The sequence below is a fragment of the Impatiens glandulifera genome, chromosome 3 (assembly GCF_907164915.1).
Source record: "Impatiens glandulifera chromosome 3, dImpGla2.1, whole genome shotgun sequence".
NCBI classification, from domain to species: Eukaryota; Viridiplantae; Streptophyta; class Magnoliopsida; order Ericales; family Balsaminaceae; genus Impatiens; species Impatiens glandulifera.
Window position 1 is genome coordinate 60,943,475 of NC_061864.1, and position 22,508 is coordinate 60,965,982.

Here is a 22,508-nt window from a genome sequence, read left to right on the forward strand (position 1 = left end):
TCAAAGATAAGAAATAGCAATCATGCATGTATGTAATTTCAATAATGTCATGGATATGGAACTTAAAATCAATCTAGTTGCCTTCATGAGTTCTTTTATTATTTTCTATCTATATATTTCTCAATTATAGCTTTTTACAAATAAGGATACACTTGAGAATTTTGTATAAAATTTTTGTAGAGAATGATGTCCAACATTCGAAGTAGACCTGCAAAGACCACATTTGTTGTTCCAAAATCTCGAAAGACCAAATTGTGGAGGTCTCAACTAGTTAATATAAAATAAAATAGAGGGTCATAACAAGCATATAATTATGTTTTCATTTAATTAACTATACATGTATTAAAAAAAAAGTTGTAAAAGGGTGACAGACAAGACAACCCATAATTATAAATGTAGGAAGTACAAGGAGACATTCTTCTTTAAGAAAACATAAAGAATATCTAACAAAGAAGGATTGTCTACCATAAAATTTGTTTTATGGACATAAATAGATTTGCAAAGGATATAAGAGTTGGCAAAATTTGACCTGTTTTAAAGTTTGACCAAAATAAAGTTCACAAACTCTATAAACTATATTGTTGATTATTATTTATAATCAATCAAGGCAATGCTTATTATATTAATAGTTAGCAATAACCCATATATACATCCTTAAACTATGAATGATTTTGAGATTCATCCCTTCAACATCCATCTTTTGCAATTTGCTCTTGTACTAAAATATTTTGATGCTTATTACAATGGTTTATTATTTTGTTTTTTCAAATTTAAGACGGCACATTGCGAAATATATTCAGCTTCAACTCGTTTGAGAATCTCGACTTATTTGAGGAGTTCACGATTTATTTTTTATTGAGTTAAATTTTATTGTTTTATCATTTGATTAGGAAATAAGGTTTGAAAGGTTATATTTTATTTCATAAACTTTTTTTAATTCTTTTTTTTTCTTTAAAATTTGAACTTATTTTACTAATTTTAGAAACAGTTCAAATTATAGAGTCTTGAATAGATTAATAGATATATATTTTTTCTTTTGTATAACAAGACAATATGAGGAAGTAAAATGAATTTATTTTCTTTATGTATTTGAAAAAATAAACATTCCCAAATTTTTCAAAAAAAACTGGAAAATTAGAATGGTCTTGTATAACGCTGTTTTGGGTAATTATATGCTGAAAACATTTTTATGTACGTCTTATTTCTTTTCGATCAATCAAATTATTTTTACTTTATTTTTATAAATTTAAATTTTAAATACATAAAAACAATATTATAATTTAACAAATTAACTGATCAAATTATAACATATTTTTTCTAGTAAAAATTTAAATAATTCAACATCAAATCAAGTCCAAAAGGTTGTTTGATCTTGCCTTTTAGGATTTTTATGGAAATTCTGACCAAGTATTGTTCGATAGAAAAAGAAGTTATTTGAAATTTTTATAGGATGAATTACTAAAATATTTTTTTTTATATTTAAAAATTATATTCAATCAAAATAAAATAAATATATTTGATTAATTAAGTGATTCAATGGTTAGTATGTAAAGTTATTTTGATTTTTTTTCTTGATTTTTACAAAAACTTGCATCTTTTTTTTTCATTGATTTCTTCCCTCAGTTTATCAATAGTAGATACTTTTAATATGTTTGGATAGGAACTGAAATTAAAATTTCAGTTTTAGTTCCACTATAATTGATATTAAATTACAATTCAAATCTTATGTTTGAAAATATATCAAAAATTATTTTATTTTAATTTTTATATTAAAAAAAGTTGTATAAAAGAAAATTTCTCTATTAACCTTGAAAAATAAAGTTTAAAGGCCAAGCGTAAAAACAAAAATTCAAATTTTAATTATATTATTTGTTTCAAATTAGAAAAAAAAAAGTTATTCAATGTTAAAATGTATGTATACAAGCCTTAATTATATAAAAAAAAAAACTTATTTGAAAGAAGTTGGATTTTAACTTTAAAAAAATTATTAAATGTTTGAATTATATATATGTATAATTAAGATAAGTTTTACACCATTATCTTATCTAAATTGATCTAAAGGGATAATTGAAGGAAAATATATTTTTAAATGAAAAAAAAATCGTTTAATCACAACAACAAGATATGAAGAAAAATAAGAAGAAGAAGAAAATAGGGTACTCAATAAGTAATCGAGCTCGTAAATTCTCGAGAAAAATGATTAATTCTCGGATACTCTACTGTCTTTTCTAAACGAATATCGGAAAACGTTATAATAATAGCATTATAAATGATACACAACGGACGACTACAATCATTAAAAATTCGAAACTTGTAGGCATGTCATATCAGCCAAATATGTAGGCATGTTATATCAGCCGCATCAATCCAAACTTCTCAGCAACTATCCAAAGACTCGGGCATCACCCAATGAATCCCGATAATACTCCATAAAAGATTTCAAATACTAGTCACCCCTCGACAATACAAAAGTAAGTGAGTTGCCGATTCAACATCTTCGTGACACATACGACTAGCCATAATACAATATTTTTCATGCACATATCATCCGTAAGAATTCTACCGTGAATAACGTTTAATCAAAAGAACGAGATCTTGGATAGAATTTGTGACTTTCAAAAATTTTCTCAACAAAAATTATATGTAATCATCTTAGCGAATAACTTGTAGCAAAATCCTACATGAAAACTATTCATGTCTTGCCAACACATAATGTATTATTCAGACGGGGACACTTGTTTGCGTCCTACAAAAATTAAACTATATTATGGGACAAAGTCTCTATAATGTTTAATTTTCTTCTATATCTAATTTGGTTAGCGAAACCACTAGACCGAGGATCAAAATATCCTTAATTGTGGTATTTCTACCTATAACAATTGAAATAAGCTCAAGATACGTCGTAGTTAGACTTTTGACACTACACAAAATGTCGTCCCAAAAACTAATCGAAGAATCATCCCCCACAATGAATTTAGACTACTCACGAAAACTTTCTCACATAGAATAAATTCCCTCCAAATGCTCCCCATAGGATAATTAGATATTTTGGTAAACTAACTAAACCAATCATGACCATACTTACATCTAATTATCGATGTCCAAAGACTATTCGGCTTCATTGCAAATCTACTATACCTTTTGATACAATAGCCTTATTAAAATAAATAAGATCTCGAATATCCAAACCTCCTTAATTTTTACAGCATTTAATCTTATCCTAACTAACTAGATGGCAAAACGATGAGCTAAAAGATCCTATAGAAATTTACACATCATTCTCTCCATTTTCACCACCACACTTTAGGGAGAATAAATAACGACATCATATATGTGAACATAGATGATAACGTACACACTCTTAATGAGGATTAGTGGACTCCATTTCGAGATTATTTTTAATTTTCCATCTAGACAATTTACATTTATTTTAGTGATAATCGGGTCACAAAATACTTTGGATCATAATTTAACATACAATGACAGACCAAGATATGTTAACGGAAGACTACCAATTTTGAACCCTAACACATTTTCCAACATCATCGTTCTTCTATTCGAAATAGAATATGAGAAAAAGATATCTGACTTATTAAGATTAACTCAAAAATTGGAACATGCACTGAAAAATATAGAATATCCCGAAAGTGTTTAAAATTCATATAGGTAGTCTGAATCATGTAGAACGTGTCATCAGCAAAAAAAACAAATGTGATATGGCAAAATAATATCTTCTTGACCCACAACTCACTCAACAGACGAGTCACTAATTTTATGCGAAAGTTATCATGTTGTAAAGAGCTTCAATAACAATGATAAACAAAAAAGGAGAGAGCGGATCACCATATTTGATCCCTCTAGAGTTCTAGAAAAATCTCTGAGAAGTCTCATTAAAATGACATAAAATGTAACCGTCAAATTAAAGTCAAAATATAATACAACCAATTCATTTCGCACTCATTCTCATTTTGTGCATTACATCAAACAAAAACTCTCAATTGACATTATCATAAGTTTTTTTTATGTCTAACTTGACAAAACCACATTTTTTACATCTTGAATTAGATGAGTCAATGCACTTATTAACTATTAACACGGCGTCATGGATTTGACGACTTTGATGAACATCATATGATTACTAGATAAATTTATATAATTTTTTTTATTATTGAAACCAATTTGAGAGGCATAAAGATAGTAACACAAGAACAAACATGGTTAAATGCAATTATGCACATTTATTATTTTTTAAATTGAAATAATTTATACAATTAATTACTGGAATTCTTGAGATTTTAAACTATCTTTTCATTCACATTAATTAACCTTAAATTCTAAATAAAATTATACTAATTCAATAAATTAAAAAATCAAACAAATTACATTTCTTTTATCAAACAATTTTTTTTTTTTTAAAAAAAACCAATAAACACTCACAAACAAGCCCTAACTGTAAAAGAGAAAGAAAAAAAAAGATGGTATACGTTGGGGGAAAATGTACGGGTATGCATGCAATGCAATGCATGGTGGTATTTTTCTCAAAGGGAATCGAATCAGTTCAGAGTAATTAATAAGCTTTTCTCTTTTCGGTCACATTTTAATTCCTTTACCACTACCCAAGAAATAATATTCAATTATTTAATAAAAAGATATATAATAAATTTGACAGCAGATAAAAGGCAAGCCAGTGTTTGATAGAAGAAAATAAAAAAAAGATGGTCAAAATTACTTACACCTCGAAAACATATCATTTCTCTTACATCACCTTAGCTTCGACTCTCTTTATCGATATTCTACCATTTTTCAAATTTTATCTCAATAATTATATTATATTATTCTCATCAAAAAAATTAAATTTTATTGCTTTTTAATGGGTTGAGTTATTTGTAATCGGTGTTAATTTATGAGTCAAGAATAGGAATGGATTATTAAAAAAAACCACCTCTCATAAAGTATATACATTTAAATAACCTTTTTATAAAATTTTATAGTTTAAATTACCTATAATGACTATAGTTCTTTAACGTTTGTTAATACCATAAAAGATTTACAAATCGCATTGATACTTAACCTTTAATCCTATGAATGACTATATTTTTCTACCATCGATCGTAAATACCTAAATGTTAACCACTATTGTAAATTTTCGATTCATAACAATCTATTTTTCTACTATTAGTGAATTATCCAATTTACCCATTCAAAACCCTTCATTCACATTAATATAATTATATACACTGATAACCCATGTATTTATATTTTTTTTTATTAACAGAAAAATAAATAAATAAAATGAGAAATGAGAAATGAAAAAAGTAGGAATCAAATAAATTGGTTGAATAAAAAGTGGAGATAAAGAAAAAGGAGTTTAGCTAGGTAGCTACGTCCTTCGAAATTGCAGCCATGCAATTGCTTTGTTTTTGCTTTACACAACTTCGGCTATACAAGTTTAGCTTTGCTTTTCAACCATACATTATATTTTTATATAATCATTTTCATCCATTTCAAAACACTTTTTTTGAATTATTGAATTTCAGTTTGAATTGTAAAATTTAAATAAATGTATGAATATATTTATATATGTTTAATTAAATTGACTAAATTTGAAAACGCCAAGAGATGGATATGGGTTTGGACAAAAAAAATATATATTTTATGAATATAAGCTTTAATTATAAATAAATAAATTAATTTAATAATATTTGTCTATTTAAACTCAGATCTCACTCTACTTTTAGGTGTTTCGAGGTCTATATTGAAATTTACTATCGTAGTTTGAATGAGAATATTGTTTAAGAGATCAAATATTTCAGGTTCGATTCTCACTAAAGTTTTAAGTTAGAGCGTGGATGATGGTTATCGGAAGTTGGGTTAACTTTATAAAATTAAATAAAGATATTTGTTTAATTAAATATTTGTTTATAATACAAAAGAAAATTATTAGACAAAAAAATTATTTATTACTTATTCTCTTTTCACAAACTATAAAATTATTTCAGTAATTCACATTTTTGTACAAATCGCAAAATTACTATGAAAATAATCCAACAAGATATTTGGAGTAAGTTTGGACACAATTTTTATTTCGAATCAAGTTATAATAAGTAAGAAAAGGAAAGAAAAGAAAATAGCTTAAAGCTTATTACTTTGAAATTTACACCATAATGATTTTTCTTGAAACAATTTGTACTTTTTTACTTGTATTATTATTTCTTATTTATGTGTTGGTTCATATGACATTTTTTTGGTTCAAAAGGAACAATTTGAAGATTTCATCTATTTTTAAGTGAGTTTTTTTTACTCATTCAAAATTGACACAAAAGTCGTGTTAACCATATACAAACCTAGCCATAACTATAAAATCAATATAGATCGATTAGCATAATTAAGTTAAGTAAATGTAGAACTCCTAAGTAATATGTTAAACTTTTGTAACTATTGTGTTACAATGTTACAGTTATGATCGAGTTTTACTATTTTTCGATCTCCCTCCATATTTGACTCATCTATAAAGTCTTTAAAACTTTGATTTAATGATTTTAAAATTTCTTTTCTTTTGTGCTCATTGTAATTTCATAAATAGAAAGAGGGTGTTATTGCTCTTACTCCTTCAATGAACATCCTTCTCAATTTAAAGTATTTTAAAAAAAAATTCTAATGTAATAATTAATATTGTTTATGAGTGGGGACACAAGGAACTCTTTGAAAAGTGGGAGTGGGACTTCTATATTGAAGGAATATACATGAATGTGAGTTGTGGGGGTCTTCATGACATAAAGAATAAATTATTTTTATAATTCAAAGAATATTCAATCAAGAATAAAGGGGTAACCTAATATTATAATCATGGGTTCTTCCTTATCCATGCAACTTTGTAAGATATCTACATTTTGGGAGTAGTGAAAATTGATGATGAAAAATTCTCAATCTCATAATAGTATATCACATTAATTTTGCTTTGCATATACTTTTGTTGCCATAGTATATATCTTTTAGTTTTAAACATACTCGATTATTTGTTTGATTTACTCGGTAGTATTCGTCGTTTGCTCACTATGTTTCATTTTTTAAAAAAAATATTTCTTTCTCATCTAAATATAAATCTCAATAAAAGAGGAAATACAACCTCAACCCATGGCTATTTTTAATTAGATCTAAGCACATATATCAATTTAAAAGAAATTGAGTTAAGTTGAATTCTCAATTATCCAGTCAAGGGTTTGCATAAAAGGCTACAAAGCACAACACATCAGATCTTAAAAAAATTATCATTAAAGATTGTCTTGTTTAGAGATGATTGCAGCATTGTGCTTTTTTTTTTTGTGGGGGCACCCATGTTCTTAATTACTATTATTAATTAATCATTTCTAAATTAAGTTAACTATATAAATGTAGCCTAAACGTTGATATTATTCATGATCACAAAAAAAAATTGAAATAATTAGTATAATACGACAATAAAAAGATGAAATATTCATGATAAAAAAATGTTCTTGCCGCGTAAAATAACAATTAATTATCATACGTACTTACTACAATTGAACTACATCTAAATTTACATAATTATCGTTAATTAAACTGGTCGAAAATCAATGGTGTTTAAACCATCATCCACATATATAATTTTACCATATTAATACTAATCAGAATTACAACTATGTTATTAATTAAACTCCTCCAATATACTATCATCACATATAAATCTCTTTAATTATCAATAATTGATATGAATCATTTAAGATGTGACACATGAATTTTACTTTGAATCTGATTTTATTATTTATAATTGTTGAATTATATTTAAAATTGTATATACATTATATTTACAATTAAAAAAATTGTTTAAAATGTTGTTTTTATATATTTTGTAAATTTGATGAAGGCATTTTGAAACAAAACTAAGGATAACTTGTGAAACACTATCATTTCATCATAATGAATTGAATTTTGGAGGATATTTAACAAATATTTGTTTTCTAATTACATAATGTCATTTTTAATTGTTTAACTCATTCAAATCATTCAAATTTCAATAAAAAGAAAAGATAATATATTGTTGGATCAAAAACAAATTTACTATGTTATCTTCATACAAAAAGAAAGGATAATTGTGGGATAAAATAATTTAATTCTTATCATTACTTTAAAACAAAAAAAAAAAATTATAATTTTATATTTACACAACACTCTCCTCCACAATAAAAATATCATAAATTAAAAAAGTTAACAATTAGAAATAGACTAATTAACATCCTATTTTTTTTTTTCAAAAACAAATTATATAACACTATAAATCTACATATAACTCCCCTCAAACAATCTTGATTTTTTTTGGATCTTTATTAGATTTTGTCTAAAAAATATTAGTTAATAAAAAATTGGTTCTTTGAGTTTTTATTTGATTTAATTATTAAAATATTCTTTTATATTTAAAATATAAATTTAATAAAAATAAAACATTGATATTTTAATATTTTTAGTTAATAAAATTAGTGATTTAATAGAGAAAGAATTTATAAAAATTGGTAAAATCCAAAAAATAAAATAAATCATATCAAACAAACTTCTATAGAATACACATCAAACATCTTTAAAAATATTTAACAATTGATTAAAAAAAAGTGTATGCTTCAATCTTGAAATAAAACAAAATTTAGAATTTTATATATGTACAAAACTCTCATAAACAATAAAAATATCATAAATTGAAATAAAAACCATTACAAGTGGACTAATTAACTTCCTAATTAAAGAATCTTCTTATAACTCCCCTCAAACAATCATAGTTTTCTGGGATCTTTATTGGATTTTGTCTAAAAAAAAGTTATTTGATAAGGAAAATATATTTTTTTTGTTTTTAATTATTTAAATATTCTTTTTTATTTAAAATTTAAATTTAATAAAAATAAAATATGGATATTTAATATTTTATTTAATAAAATGAGTAATTTAATGATTATAATATGATGATGTAATAGCTTAATAGACTAAAGGTTACGAGTTCGATTTCATTTGGAAATATTTTGAGTTGAACCGGGGAATCGTGACTAAGAGGTGTCATGCTAGTTCTCATTAATTAATAAAAATATATGGTGATGTAATAGCGAGATATTTTATTTAACTCATTAAGATAACTTAAGTGGTAAAGTATTTCAGATTTATTGAACTTCTCACGACTTTGTGTGCGGCAAATCGTCAACATCATCTCGATCTGAACACTTCATCGGACCATTCATGAGCAATGAGAGATGTGAATAAAGGGCATGGACGTAGTTAACACGAGTTGATGACTAGCTTTATTAGGAATTTTCCGTTGAAGACCAACAATTGCAATGTATGATATATCATCGTCATGATGAAATTTCAAAGTTTACCCGACCTGTCGAGTGACGACAAATGTTATAGACTCGTTGAATACATCAGTGTGGCGACGGATCGCACAGTCTTTGTACCGACGACACATCATTTAAATTTGTGTCCTATTAACATCCGATGATAGGATAGTGACATACCATAGTCGTGACGTGTGATGATGAATTAAACTTCGATTCCGGAGAGAGAATTTAGAAACAACTATCACATCCAATAAAAGTAGTAGACGCGCAAATTACTCAATTCTGACTTAGGAAGGTAGTGACAATAAATAATAATATCAGACTCTTTAAGTCTTGTATTGTAATTGGAATGAATATAATCTAAATACTTCATTAACGATGATTCATTGAAGGTAAGTCTAGTGCTAGTATATATTCGTGGTGATTCCAATTCCAACAGCGTATATTTAAGTTGTTGTAGTTAAAAATCTCGTAATTATATTTGGGTTGGGACGATTGGCCCGTCTTGACTCTAATGTCGGCGATGCGTTCCTAGTCTTAATTGGTCGGGTCGTGCCTTCGTCGCTGTTATTTTGAAAATTAGAAGGTTCAAAACAAGTCTTTGCTCTATATATATTAGTATTGAATAATATTATAAGATTCCTCTCTAAAATGTTTTAAGTTGAAGTGAAAGATAAAAATAAAAAAAAATAAAAAATCATATCAATAAGCTATTAACCATTAATTAAAAAAAAAATTGTATATGCTTAGTTCAATCTTGAAAAAGATAAAGAAATATAGAGAGAGGTTCTTAAAGATCTTCGCGATTCCCAAGAACTCAAAAGCAAATTTCTTACTTATATATAAACCCGCCAATCCCTTACCCTCTTCATCTCGCCACCTTCATCGTTTCATCTTCCTCAGGTGAATAAACCCTAATCTTAATTCATCTGTTTTCTATAAAATATTCTAATCTTTCTTTTCATTTCATTGCAGAAGTAAAAAAATCATGAACAACAGACCAGGAGATTGGAACTGCCGTTCATGTTTTCATCTAAACTTTCAGAGAAGAGAATCATGTCAACGATGCGGCAACCCAAAACTCGCCATCGCCGTCGATCATTACGGCGGTTCAAACTTCATCGGAATCCGTAACGCCGCCGCCGCCGCCGTTTCTTCTCCGTTTGGATTCGCAATCGGACCGGACGTCCGACCAGGAGACTGGTACTGTGCGGTTGGAAATTGCGGCGCCCATAATTTTGCTAGCCGTTCAAGCTGTTTCAAATGCGGCGTTTTTAAACTCGACGTCGATTCTCAATCCGCCGGCGGCGGTGGTGGTGGTTTTGATAACGGCGGTGGGAGATCGGCCGGAATTGAGTGTTTTGGTTTTGGGTCTAGCTCCGGCGCCGGGAATAGTAGCCGTTCTGGATGGAAATCCGGTGATTGGATTTGTACTAGGTAATTTAAGTGATGATAATAATAATATTGATTTAGTCCTTGGGTTTATATAATGTGTGAAATTTATGACTGAAAGTATTGAAATTTGACAGGTTGGGTTGTAATGAACATAACTTTGCTAGCAGAATGGAATGCTTTAGATGCAATGCTCCAAGGGACTCCACCACTATGTCCTCCTATTTTTAACAATTTCTACAATTTTGGGTAATTCATTTCTATTTTTAACTTTATTTTTTTACTTTTAATAATAATAATAGTCTTAGGCGGCCTTATTCGGTAATGGGTTTTTAAATAATCGGAAGTGAAGTTTGTTCGATAAAAGTATTAAATAGATGGCATTTTAGGGTTTAGTTAATGAAACAAGTGATGTTATTGATACGAAGGAAAGCAAAATAAGATTAAAATGATTTTAAATTACTTAAAATGAATAAACCACTTAAAAACAATATTAATAGTAAAATTCTAACTTTACCCACCTTTTTCCTAATATTTTATTATTTTACATTAAGTTCACTAATATTTTTTCATAAAAAAAATATACATTTTTATTTGTCTAATAGAAATATGATTTCAATCTCTTAAGAGAAATGGATAAATTTAAATAAAAAATAATCATCATTTTTTCATATATTTTATTATTAATTATATAACTTAATTCAACAACTAAACTATAATAATTAATTTATGCCTATTTTTTTAATGACATGTTTTTTGGGGGGTTTTTTATATCTAAATTGAGAAAAATAGCTTCTCTTGTTTGCTTTAGATTTCTTATATTAATATTATTATTTTTGAAATAGACTTAAGAATTCAAGAAAAAAAAAAGTGAATAAATGACTAAAGATTAATTGTTGTTTTTTTTTAGGCAAGGAAGAAGCAATTGGTGTGATGGGAGAGAGAATCAAGAAAGGAGCTTCTTCCACTATGAAAACAATTAATGGCTCCAGCTTTCACTTTTTCTTTTTTTAGGTTTTCACTTTATTTATTTCATTATCAAATTCAGCTTTGTCAGCCTGAGCTTTATTATTATTATTATTATGAAATTAGATTAGAATTTGAAACCTTAATTATTAATCTTGTTCTTCTGTTGTGAGTTTATGTTTCTAATTATTAATGTTGGATTCATTTTATTATCTTCTTATAAATGTTTGTTGTTTTTTTTTTCGATTAAATGAGTCCATCAAATCTCTATTTGAGCTTGATCGAAATTTTTTATTTTTATTTTTTTCATTTAATTCAAAACATTGTGTTTGTTAACTAAGAAAGAAAATAAATTAATATTCTTAACAATCCCTCAAAATTTATGATATTATCATGTTTGATTTAAAAGAATAATTGATGGTAAAGAAAACATAATTTTGTTATAAAAAGACGTAAGCTTAAAAGCATGCATGCAACTATATTTTTAAGATTTTTTTTAATTTTTTTTTTTGTAAGTGGTAAAGTGTTATATATAGTACATAAATGATGAGATATTTCTTATTCCGCAAAGCAATAAAGGAGATGAGTGTTGTTTAATGGAGCACCATCCAGCTTTTGGTTAAACCCAATGCAATAACTCATCAACTAAATTATGAGATTCCAAGAATATTACTTATTATTTTGCTTTTCAAAGTTTCATTCAAAGTTCAAACTATAGAGAAAATTAAAAGCAATCAAGACCCTATGCAGTGTATTTGTGGAACTGATCATAAGTGACATAAATTCTTGTGAGTTAAATCAAGATAAAAAAAATATGAAATAAAAATTATCACCATGAAAAACGATAAAATAAATAAAAAAATCTCATTGCGCACATACACATAAATCAAGATCAACACGAAACTAATGTCCTTAGCTTATTTGTTCATCTTTTGTATGATGATAGATCTAGACATTATAGTTATGGTAGGCTTGAAAAAGTTGTAGTAAATTTTATCATAAAAAAATTACGGATAAAACGAGTGTATGAATTTGAGTCTCTAGTTCTTTAAGGAATGGAAGACACATTTAGTGAATTAAATTAAAAAAAAACAAGAAATTATGAGATCATGTAACTTTTTTCCACGTTAACAAAAAAAAAGCAAATAAAATAAAATATATTTTTTTTGGAATTAAGTCTAGTTCCACTAAAGTAAATCCATACCTAAATAGACATAGACAAATGTATAGAAGAGTTATATATTACTTAAATCAAACTAAATAATAATAATTATTATCTACCAAATTATATCTCAATCTTTTAAAAATGATATTATTTATTTACTAGTTCTCTAATGGTTAATTTAGAATATTACATGTAACTTGGAAAAGAAAAATTGCAAAATCGAATCTAATTTGTCGTAATCAATTAGTTAACATGTTGGTTAACCGTCTAAACTACGGAAAAAAAAACTTTGGCTATCTTAGTGTAATTTGCTTAGAGTTTCTTATTATATAGTTAATGTTTATTGTTATATATACTTAACACTAGTATAATTATGGTTATTAGCGACGAAATTTGGCGACGGTGAAGTTACACCGTGGTTGATAATTATTATTAGCGACGGTGATCAAAGAACTGTGGTTGATAAAAATATTTGCGACAGCGAAGTTACACCATAGTTGATAATTATTATCAGCCACGGTTTTCGTTGTCAACGTCATTGTTAAAATTCAGGTTTTTCCATCTTTTCCCTCCATTTTTTAAAAGAATATCAGTTACGACGATAGTGTAATGTCGTGGCTGATATTATACATTATCAGCCACAACATTATGTTATCGTCGTCGCTGATATTCTAAAGAGTATTAGGGACGGCGATATCATAATGTCGTGGCTGATATTATAAAGACTATTAGTCACGGTATTATGCTATCACCGTCGCTGATAATCTATAATATCAGCGACGGTACCGAAAAATGTCGTCACTGACATTCTTTGCCAAATAAGTTTCATGGCCTGTTAAATATCACGCTCCTCTCTCGCTTCTCCTTTAGGAATTTGAGATTTCTTTTAGTGGTGAAAAGTGAAACTACTGATTTCCTTTCAACCAATACCCAATCAGGCTCTTCTCAATGATCATCAATTTCTAAACTTAAGAAGAATAAAAGAAAATCCAAAGCCTATAGGCAACAACAACACATTGAATACAATTGTGATTGCAATAGACAATCACAATTGTACTTAATGTGTTGCTGTTGTCTATTGGTTAGAAGGAAATTGAAGATGAAGATTAAAATTTCTCAAAAGAACCTAATTGTATATTGGTTAGAAGCACATTGGTTAAAGAAGAAGACAATGAGAAACCAAGTCCACAGTCACTTCAGTGTCTTGGTTTATTGACTTCAAGTCGTCCATCAATGTGATTTATTTACTTGACTATTATCGACATATAAAGCTCTTCATTCACTGCTTGGATCACCACCGTTTCTTTTGACCCTTCTTCTTCACTACTTGCAAGAACTGAAAGAGTTTCTAATGGATCTTCATAAGTCATCACATTTGTGTTCGTGGCTATAAGAAATTTATTAAATGACATCAAATTATGTGCGAAATCAGATGGAGTAGATGTGCGAGGCAACAGGGACGTGCGATAGAAAAGAGTACTAGCGTTTCAACTAAGTTATAATTTTAGATTTTAAATCATAAAGAAAAATTACCCTAAAACCGACGCTAATAATGAGGAGTTTCTGTTGAATTCAAAACGTTTTTGGAAAAGAAAACTAGCATCGGTTTTAACTTAACGCCAATGCTAATACATTATATTATTAGTGTTCGTTTTACCCTAAAGCCGACACTAATAAAGATGAGTTTTTGCTGAATTCGAAACGTTTTTGGAAAAGAGTATTAGTGTCGGCTTTAACCTAACGCTAACGCTAATACATTATATTACTAACGTTGGTTTTACCCTAAAACCGACGCTAATAAAGAGGAGTTTCTGCTAAATTTGAATCGTTTAAAAAAAAGAGTATTAGCATTTGATTTAACCTAACATTGATGCTAATATGTTGTATTATTAGCGTCGGCTTTACCCTAAAGTCGACGTTCGACACACGATAATATTGTCGCTGATGATTAAATAAAACTTTCTACACTTCCTTTTTTCTTCTTCTTCTACATGATTCTCTCTCTCACTTCGTCTCCTCGCTCACCGGTCGTCGCTTCCGCTCCTTTCCGGTCGTCGCTCTTTCCGGTCGCTTCTCATCTCTTCTCCGATCAGTCACTGCTCCTCTCTTCTCCGCTCCAAGTAATTACATTCTTTCAATGATATTTGGTTTAGTATTTAGAATATTTAGTATGTCAGGATATTGTTTAGTATGTTAGAATATTTGGATTGATTTAGGTTAATAGGTTATTGAAAATTAGGTTATTTAATAGATTGTTTAATCTATTTCCAAATAATGTTTGTTGTTAGTATATTTGATAGGCTTGCTAATAGGTTGTTGAAAAGTTAGGTTATTTGATAGGTTTGTTGATAGGTTATTGAAAAATTAGGTTAGTATGTTGATTAGTTATTTATATGTTGATATTAATTAAACTAAGTAGATGTTAATTGTTTGTATGCTAATAGAATATTTTTGGAACTATAAATTAAGTTTTGTAATTAGATAAAATGGAAGTCCTCGATAAAGTTGAATAATTCAAAGGGTTGAAATGTTCATAGACTTCGCAATTAGGTCTACTAACATAAATTTGATTGCTTATCCGTGTGTAAAATGTGCAAATCGAACTTATGAGAATAAAACATTGGTTAGAGATCATCTAATTTCATTTTGGATCCGTTAAAATTTTTATTTTTGGAACTTTCATTGGGAAACAAGATCTTCGAATGAAAGGAATGATGATGATGATGAATTAGATGACCTTAAGATTGAAAATTAGGGTAGTGTAGAAGAGAATGACGTTAATGATAAAATTAATGAAGAAATTGATCAAGATAATCAATTTATGGAAGACCTTATCAACGATTTGTATCCAATCATTGAAGCCTCAAATAATGAACGTCATGTTGAAGATACTAAGACATTCTACCGGTTGTTGGATGATTCGAAACCTTCCTTTTACGAAGGATCCCGAATTTCAAAAGCCTCTACTTTACTTAAATTACTTTACATAAAAAATGTTGGTCAATGAACCAACACGTTATTTGATTTGTTATTAAAATTATTTAAAGAATAAATATTATCAGCTAATTCTGAGTTGCCAAGTTTATATTATGAGTGTAAGAAATTTATTATAAATATTGATTTAACGTATGACAAAATTGATGCTTGTAAGAATGATTTTATGCTCTTCTGTAAAGAAGATAAATATTTGGAAGAGTGTAAAGTTTATTGTGTGTCTAGATGGAAGATCAATCAAGTGGTACGCTTCAGAAAAAGGTGAATGAGAAGTTAATTCCAAATAAAATTTTAAGATATTTCACACTTGCACCGAGGCTGCAAAGGTTGTATAAGTGCTTCAAAACCGCTCCTCAGATGACTTGGCATAAAGATAATATTAATGTTAATGATAAAGTCTTAAGGCATCCAGCTAATTCAATGATATGGACGTCCTTCGATGAAAAGTTTTAAATTTCTCCCCCGAGCCTGGGAATGTAAGACTTTCTCTCGCAAGTGACGGATTCTAAACCTTTGCAAATGGAAAGACTTCTTATTGCATTTGGCATGTTATTATTATCCCTTATAACGTCCCTCTTACAATTTGTATGGATAAAAATAACTTCATTATTTCCATATTAATCCTCGGGCCAAAAAGTCTCGGAGATTCGATTGACGTGTTTCTACTGTCATTGATTGACGAGTTAAAAGATATCTTCAGTGCAACTGGGGATATTTCCTGAAAATGGAATTATCATGTTCTATAACTCTTTTAGGAACACCCACATTTAGCAAATGAGCCCCAAGACATTTTAGTTCCATTATCTGTTTTTTAGCAGGAAAAATTATCTAATAAATACTCCAGTTTCCCTTGGATTTTTTATTCCAATAAATCTTAGTTTAAAGTGTCCATCTTCTGAAATAGAAATCAATATCATCGATCCTAATTTTCTGGACCTTTCATCCACATTGTTGAATTATGTATATAGTACCGATTATAACACATAAAGATGACTGACTTGGTGCATTGACTGATTTTCCTGCTCTCTTTGCAAGGACATGTTTCATGAATAACAAATCTAATGTTTATTTTTGTGAAACCCCTTTGCTATCACTAACTGAATAAAAAATGTCTAGTTTGTATTTGCAGGCTAAATATATGTTTGATTGATCTAAAGTGAGTGTAAATTAACTTTTTACCCTACATAAATGGTGTAGCTGAATAAATACATAAAGGCGTATTATTTATGAAGTTAGGGCAATAAAAGTATATTTGTTGAGTTGAACCATGTGAGATGGGACATTAGATCTACACTTGTTCTTCAAATGTCTTATGTTATTTGTAACTTATTGTATAGATTATTGGATCAGTTACAAAAACTTATATAAGCACAATATCGTAATGGTTAGTTGTTTTCATACATTGTCATCATATTTATGATCTTACTTGGATCTAAACAAACTTTTAATTTACCATGTTATTTTTGCTTATGCTCTAAACATTTCAAAACATGATTCTATCAGAATAGTCTGAAACTTGAGATGTTGCTTAATATTATGTATTATTTATATTTTTCAGGCATAGTTGAGAATAGATGAGAGCAAATGAGTTGGAGCATACTACTAAAATGGTAGTAGTGGTTAACCTTCACTTTTTAAAAGAACTACTGATGTGAAAGAATTATTGATAGAAATTATATAGTGACACATTTTGTTTCTAAATTAATGTTTTTTTTTAGTAAATTTGAACTTAATACTTTTAAGTTAATTATTTGTTTTAATTTTTATTATTAAAGTTTTAATTCATACAGTTGAGAGTCTTGATATTGGATGAGATTGTTTTCAAATATATAATCTAATATGAGAAATAATTAGGGAAAATAAAATTTAAAAAAATATATTAATTTCTGACAAATATTCCTACGGAAATATCTCAAAAATTTTGACAAAACATCTCAAACTTTTCGACGAATATTTCTATAGAAAATATTCAATAAAATAATACGTCAAAATATTCTTCGTAAATTTCGGACATGGAAAATCCGTCACAAATATTTCTGACGAATTAAATATTTGTCGGAAGATTTACTGACGACCTAAATACTGACATTTATTATTTATATGGAAAATTTGTCGCTGATTATATATTCGTCGGAAATTCTGTAGGAAAGATACGTCGCTAATGTCCTATTTCCTTGTAGTGATGGGTTTGTAAGTGTTAATGTAAACAGGACATTGAGAACATAGATTCATGATCCGTTTGTAATGGGAAGTCAAACACAATAAATTTTTTACGCTACAGATATGGCATCTAAACATGGATGAAAAATTGTCACAAAGATAAATCACCGTTATTCAAACATCTAAACATGTTTTATTTGTGTCATATAGGATGACCTCTTTAAAATTTTAACTTCATTTTCTTGTCGATATCATGGCACCTAAACGAGCTACAAAACGATCCATATCGAGACATTCAGACAAGCTCCGAGCTCCGAGCTCGTACAGATGACATATAGTCCGATGATCCTATGAGCTTTATGGGATCACTTCCGGACATTGAGGGACTGGATGATCCAGATTCCACCATTCTCGAAGTGTCTGTCACCCTAGAGGAGGATTCTCTCGTTCTCGAGACTACAAGTAGTTAATTACAACTTATCCATAATGTTTAATTGATTATATAAATTTTAACCAATATCGTTTAACTATTATTTTGCAGGGTCTTCATCAAGGAAGAGGGGACGGGGGAAGAACAAAAACATTATTCTTTGGAAATTATCAAGTAGGCATAATATGCACTTAGAGTTCAGAAAGGTGGATGGAAAGCCCACTTGCGATAATGGTAGCTACTAGTCGAGGCATATTGGCACCATTGTCTGGAATCCCACGGTGGTGCCACATCGTTTAGTAAATTGGTCTGATGTGTCACATGCCCAGTTAGACCATATATGGCAGTCCATCTCTATGGGTTTGATATTTTTTAACGTGTTATCTTATAATTTGAAGCTTTCATAATCCTAAAATATGTTGTTATTTTTTAAGATTCTTTCGAGTCTTTACCCTATCACATTGACACCTATAGAGATAGAACGATGACACATGTGAAGGAAACATGGGATATGTGGATATATATGAACAAAATGGACTACATCTAACCACATGATGGCAAAGAGGAGATAATCAGATTAAACCCTCTTCCTGAATTCGACTACGATAATTAGAATTATCTTCTTGACAATCACAACTTCACGACTGCAATTCAGGTATAATAGTCATTTTTAATTCATTATATGTTTAATCGACTATTAACTAACAACTATAACTATCTTATAGTTGTAGAGAAAAAGTACGAGCAATTCCAATAACAGAGAGAAAGTCGTTAACACCCACCACACTTGCAGTAGAACATTTTTTCAAGTGGAGCGACAAATGGTAAGTTTTAGTAAGAGTATTAAATTTTCATAATATCTAACAGATGGTATGTATGTTATTTCTACAGGAGAGGGATATTGGACACCCCCTAATTATGCATAATTCTTTCTACATACTCATACCAAGAGAGTGATCGTCAATAACCCGACTCCCGTGGTTTCTCCGCATGTTCAGCAGTACGTCATAAGTTCTAATCATTTTTATCATTTTAGTTTGCATGTCTAAGTTTAAAATTACTAACAGTATTGTAAATGATTGTAGACTGTGATGTGTGGACGGCTTGAAGCAAACCCTGATATGTCGTCGTTTGAAATGTCTAAGTCTACTTTTGGAGCACATGGACATGGGAGGGTGACCGGAATGGGATCTGAAGTATGTCTAATGCACTTTAGAGCGGATCAACGGGAAAATTGTCCTCGAGCGTCAATAGCGCACGGGTGTCACAACATCAAGAGACGCAAGCGTTGCGCGAGGAAAACAGGACCCTCCAAGACGAGGTGGCGCAGTAGGGACGTGTATTGTAGGAGATGCGCGCACAACGAGACTCTCTACAAGCGCAGATGCGCGCACAACAAGAGGCTCTACAAGCGCTTATGTCTAGGATGACCCCTCCTCCCCCTATCAGTAGTACATTGATTGACATTTTGTATAAATTCGAGTTGAGATTTTTATAATTTATAATTGATTTTTATTTATGAATAATCTTTTTTGCTAATAGCAGTAGAACAAAATATGAAATAGGTTTAATAAGAATAAAAAATGTGCTAAAAATCTGAGAGCAAGGATTATCGGCAACTTCGTTAGGGGGAAGCCGACGTTCATAATTAACAATATCAACGACGGTATTATGGGAATGTTGACGTTGATAACTAACAATAAGAGAATAAAAAATGTGTCAAAATCTGAGAGCAAGGACTATCAGCGACAGCGAAAGAGGATTGTAGTCGCTATTAATTAAAATATAAACGATGACGTAGGCATAATGTCGTCATTATTATTCAATACATAAGCAACGACGTAAGCACAATGTCGTCGCTATTAGTCAAAACATAATCGACGGCGTAATCATAATGTCGTCACTATTATTTATAATTATTAGCAACGAAATTCCCCATTCGTCGTCACTTATATTTTAATTATCAACGTCGGCAAAAGCCAATGTCTTTTAACGACGAACTTTTAAGCGACGGTTTTGTTTGCCGACACTAATATTTATTAGCGACGACATTATGACTTTTAGCGATGGTTTAAGTCGTCGCTAATGATGCATTTTCCACTAGTTTGTTCATTTTATCACTTTTTTCTTTATTAATTAAACAAAATTATTGTATGAACCCTAAATTTGATTTGTAAACAAAATGCTTAAACTTGTTATTAATCAAATCATTACATCATTTGCAATTTAGCTTTTATGACTAATCAAACTAAATATATAAAAGAGTCCTCCAACTATTATTGCATGTTTAAGTAAAAACTAAAGTTTATAAAACTATCAAAGTAATTAATGTTATGAACATGCACACTATTAAACAATTAATATAAAACCAAATTAGTGTAAAGTTTTTTATTTAATCGTGATAGATACATTTATCTAAATAGGAATTAGGTTCTTCATTTTGTTGGACTCGTCTAAATCACCCAACTAATTTTTGCGACTTTATTTGAACAACTTGTTTATGAACATATTTTCATATAAATATTTTGTTCTTTGTTTTTGTAACTATATTTATAAATATTTTGCATTTAAATATGTAAAAAAAAATATTGGGACTCATTATTTAATTGAAACAAATCTTACAATATATTTTTTATATACTTTTGTAATTAAATTTATTTAGAATTTTAGTATTTATATAGTACAAACTATATTCCAATAGGTTTATTGGGTCCATTAATAACTAAATCAGTTACTTGCCTATATAAATCTTACACAAGCCCATATAGTTTTACATAAGCCCATATGATATTACATACTTAAAAGTTTCCTTATTTTTTACCAGAATTTATTCTCCCATTTTAGACTAAAATTCTTGATCTCGATAAGTTTATAGTTGAGTTTGAGATAAGTTTATAGTTGAGTTTGAGACTATTGATATCAAAAAGTAAAACATGAAGATGCAAATAATCTCAGATTAACCTAAAAAAAAAACAAATCACATAATTTTGTAAAAGTTTAAGGGCTATTTTTATCATTTTTAATTCCTATTTTAGAGCAAAGAATATATATATCAAGCAAGACAAAGACATGGACATAACATAATTTCCATCACCATTACCAATGAACCAATATTCCTCATTCTACTTTCTTCCTAAATCTTAAAGAAGTATAAATTAATAACCTTACCCATTTCATATATATCATATACAAAGGTTAGAAGTCTTATAATGGCACCAGCAACCCTTGAAAGGTCATCAAAGTCATTTAGGAGACAAGGTTCCTCAGGTTGTGTATGGGATGATCATTGGTTGTTAGAGAACATGAACCATGTCCCAAACAAGGACCAAATTGAGTTTCGGCATTGTCAAAGTGTCGTGGACCGAGATTACAAAGAGATTGACATCAAAGTCGAAGAGCCACGACCAATTAACTCGTGTCCTAGGAGTTTATCGATGCCAACCGCTTCAATAATGGATAAGAAAGGATCAAACAACCATGGTTTTATTTGTGCCACCGAGAAATCAATTGTCACTTCTAAGAAGATATTCTCAAAACCCCCCGTTAAAAAATGTCCCCTTTAATAATGATTTGAATTAAAGTTTTGGTGTTGAACTCAAATACTTGAATACAATTATTTCATATTATTCTATATTTTTTGAGCTTATTATTTATATATATATATATATATATATATATATATATATATGTTAGAATTAAATGAAATGAAAAAATGTTATTAACATATATAAATTTATGTTTAATTAAGCTATAAATCTATTAGATAGCTTAGACTTTTACTTAAGAAACCAAATATTTTGGGTTCATTTTTCACTCGGGTATTGATAAATCAAAAGATCTCATGTCGTCACAATATCACTAAAAGAAATGTCGCATTTAAAGAGGGAGTTATACTAATAAACCCGAGTAAAAAAAGGTTATAATTTTAGATATTATTATATCATCAAATATTCAAATCAATACTTAATAAAAACTCATATATATTATTAATGCAACAATATTATATTTGAATGTGTTAAATAGTTGGAATGTGATGTGATAGGGTATCTGCAAAATATTAATTTAT

General features: G+C 28.7%; 1 protein-coding gene across 2 annotated transcripts; it reads left to right on the forward strand.

Moving 5' to 3' along the window:
• Positions 1–10,133: 10,133 nt before the first annotated feature.
• LOC124932569 (transcription initiation factor TFIID subunit 15b-like) lies at positions 10,134–11,901 on the forward strand. Of its 2 annotated transcripts, none has more exons than XM_047473220.1 (4): positions 10,134–10,238; positions 10,311–10,772; positions 10,865–10,976; positions 11,638–11,901. In XM_047473220.1, the coding sequence occupies exons 2-3, from the start codon at positions 10,324–10,326 to the stop codon at positions 10,956–10,958; spliced, it is 543 nt and encodes a 180-aa protein (XP_047329176.1). In that variant the 5' UTR covers positions 10,134–10,238; positions 10,311–10,323; the 3' UTR covers positions 10,959–10,976; positions 11,638–11,901. The 2 variants fall into 2 exon arrangements, with proteins under 2 accessions (XP_047329176.1, XP_047329177.1); XM_047473221.1 differs by having other exon boundaries at positions 10,221–10,238; positions 10,314–10,772.
• The last annotated feature ends 10,607 nt before the right edge of the window (positions 11,902–22,508 follow it).

Coding starts and splice junctions, on each gene's coding strand:
- LOC124932569 (XM_047473220.1), top strand. CDS start 10,324: ATGAACAACAGACCAGGAGATTGGAACTGCCGTTCATGTTTTCATCTA. Junction 10,773..10,864: donor GGTGATTGGATTTGTACTAG/GTAATTTAAGTG, acceptor GAAATTTGACAG/GTTGGGTTGTAATGAACATA.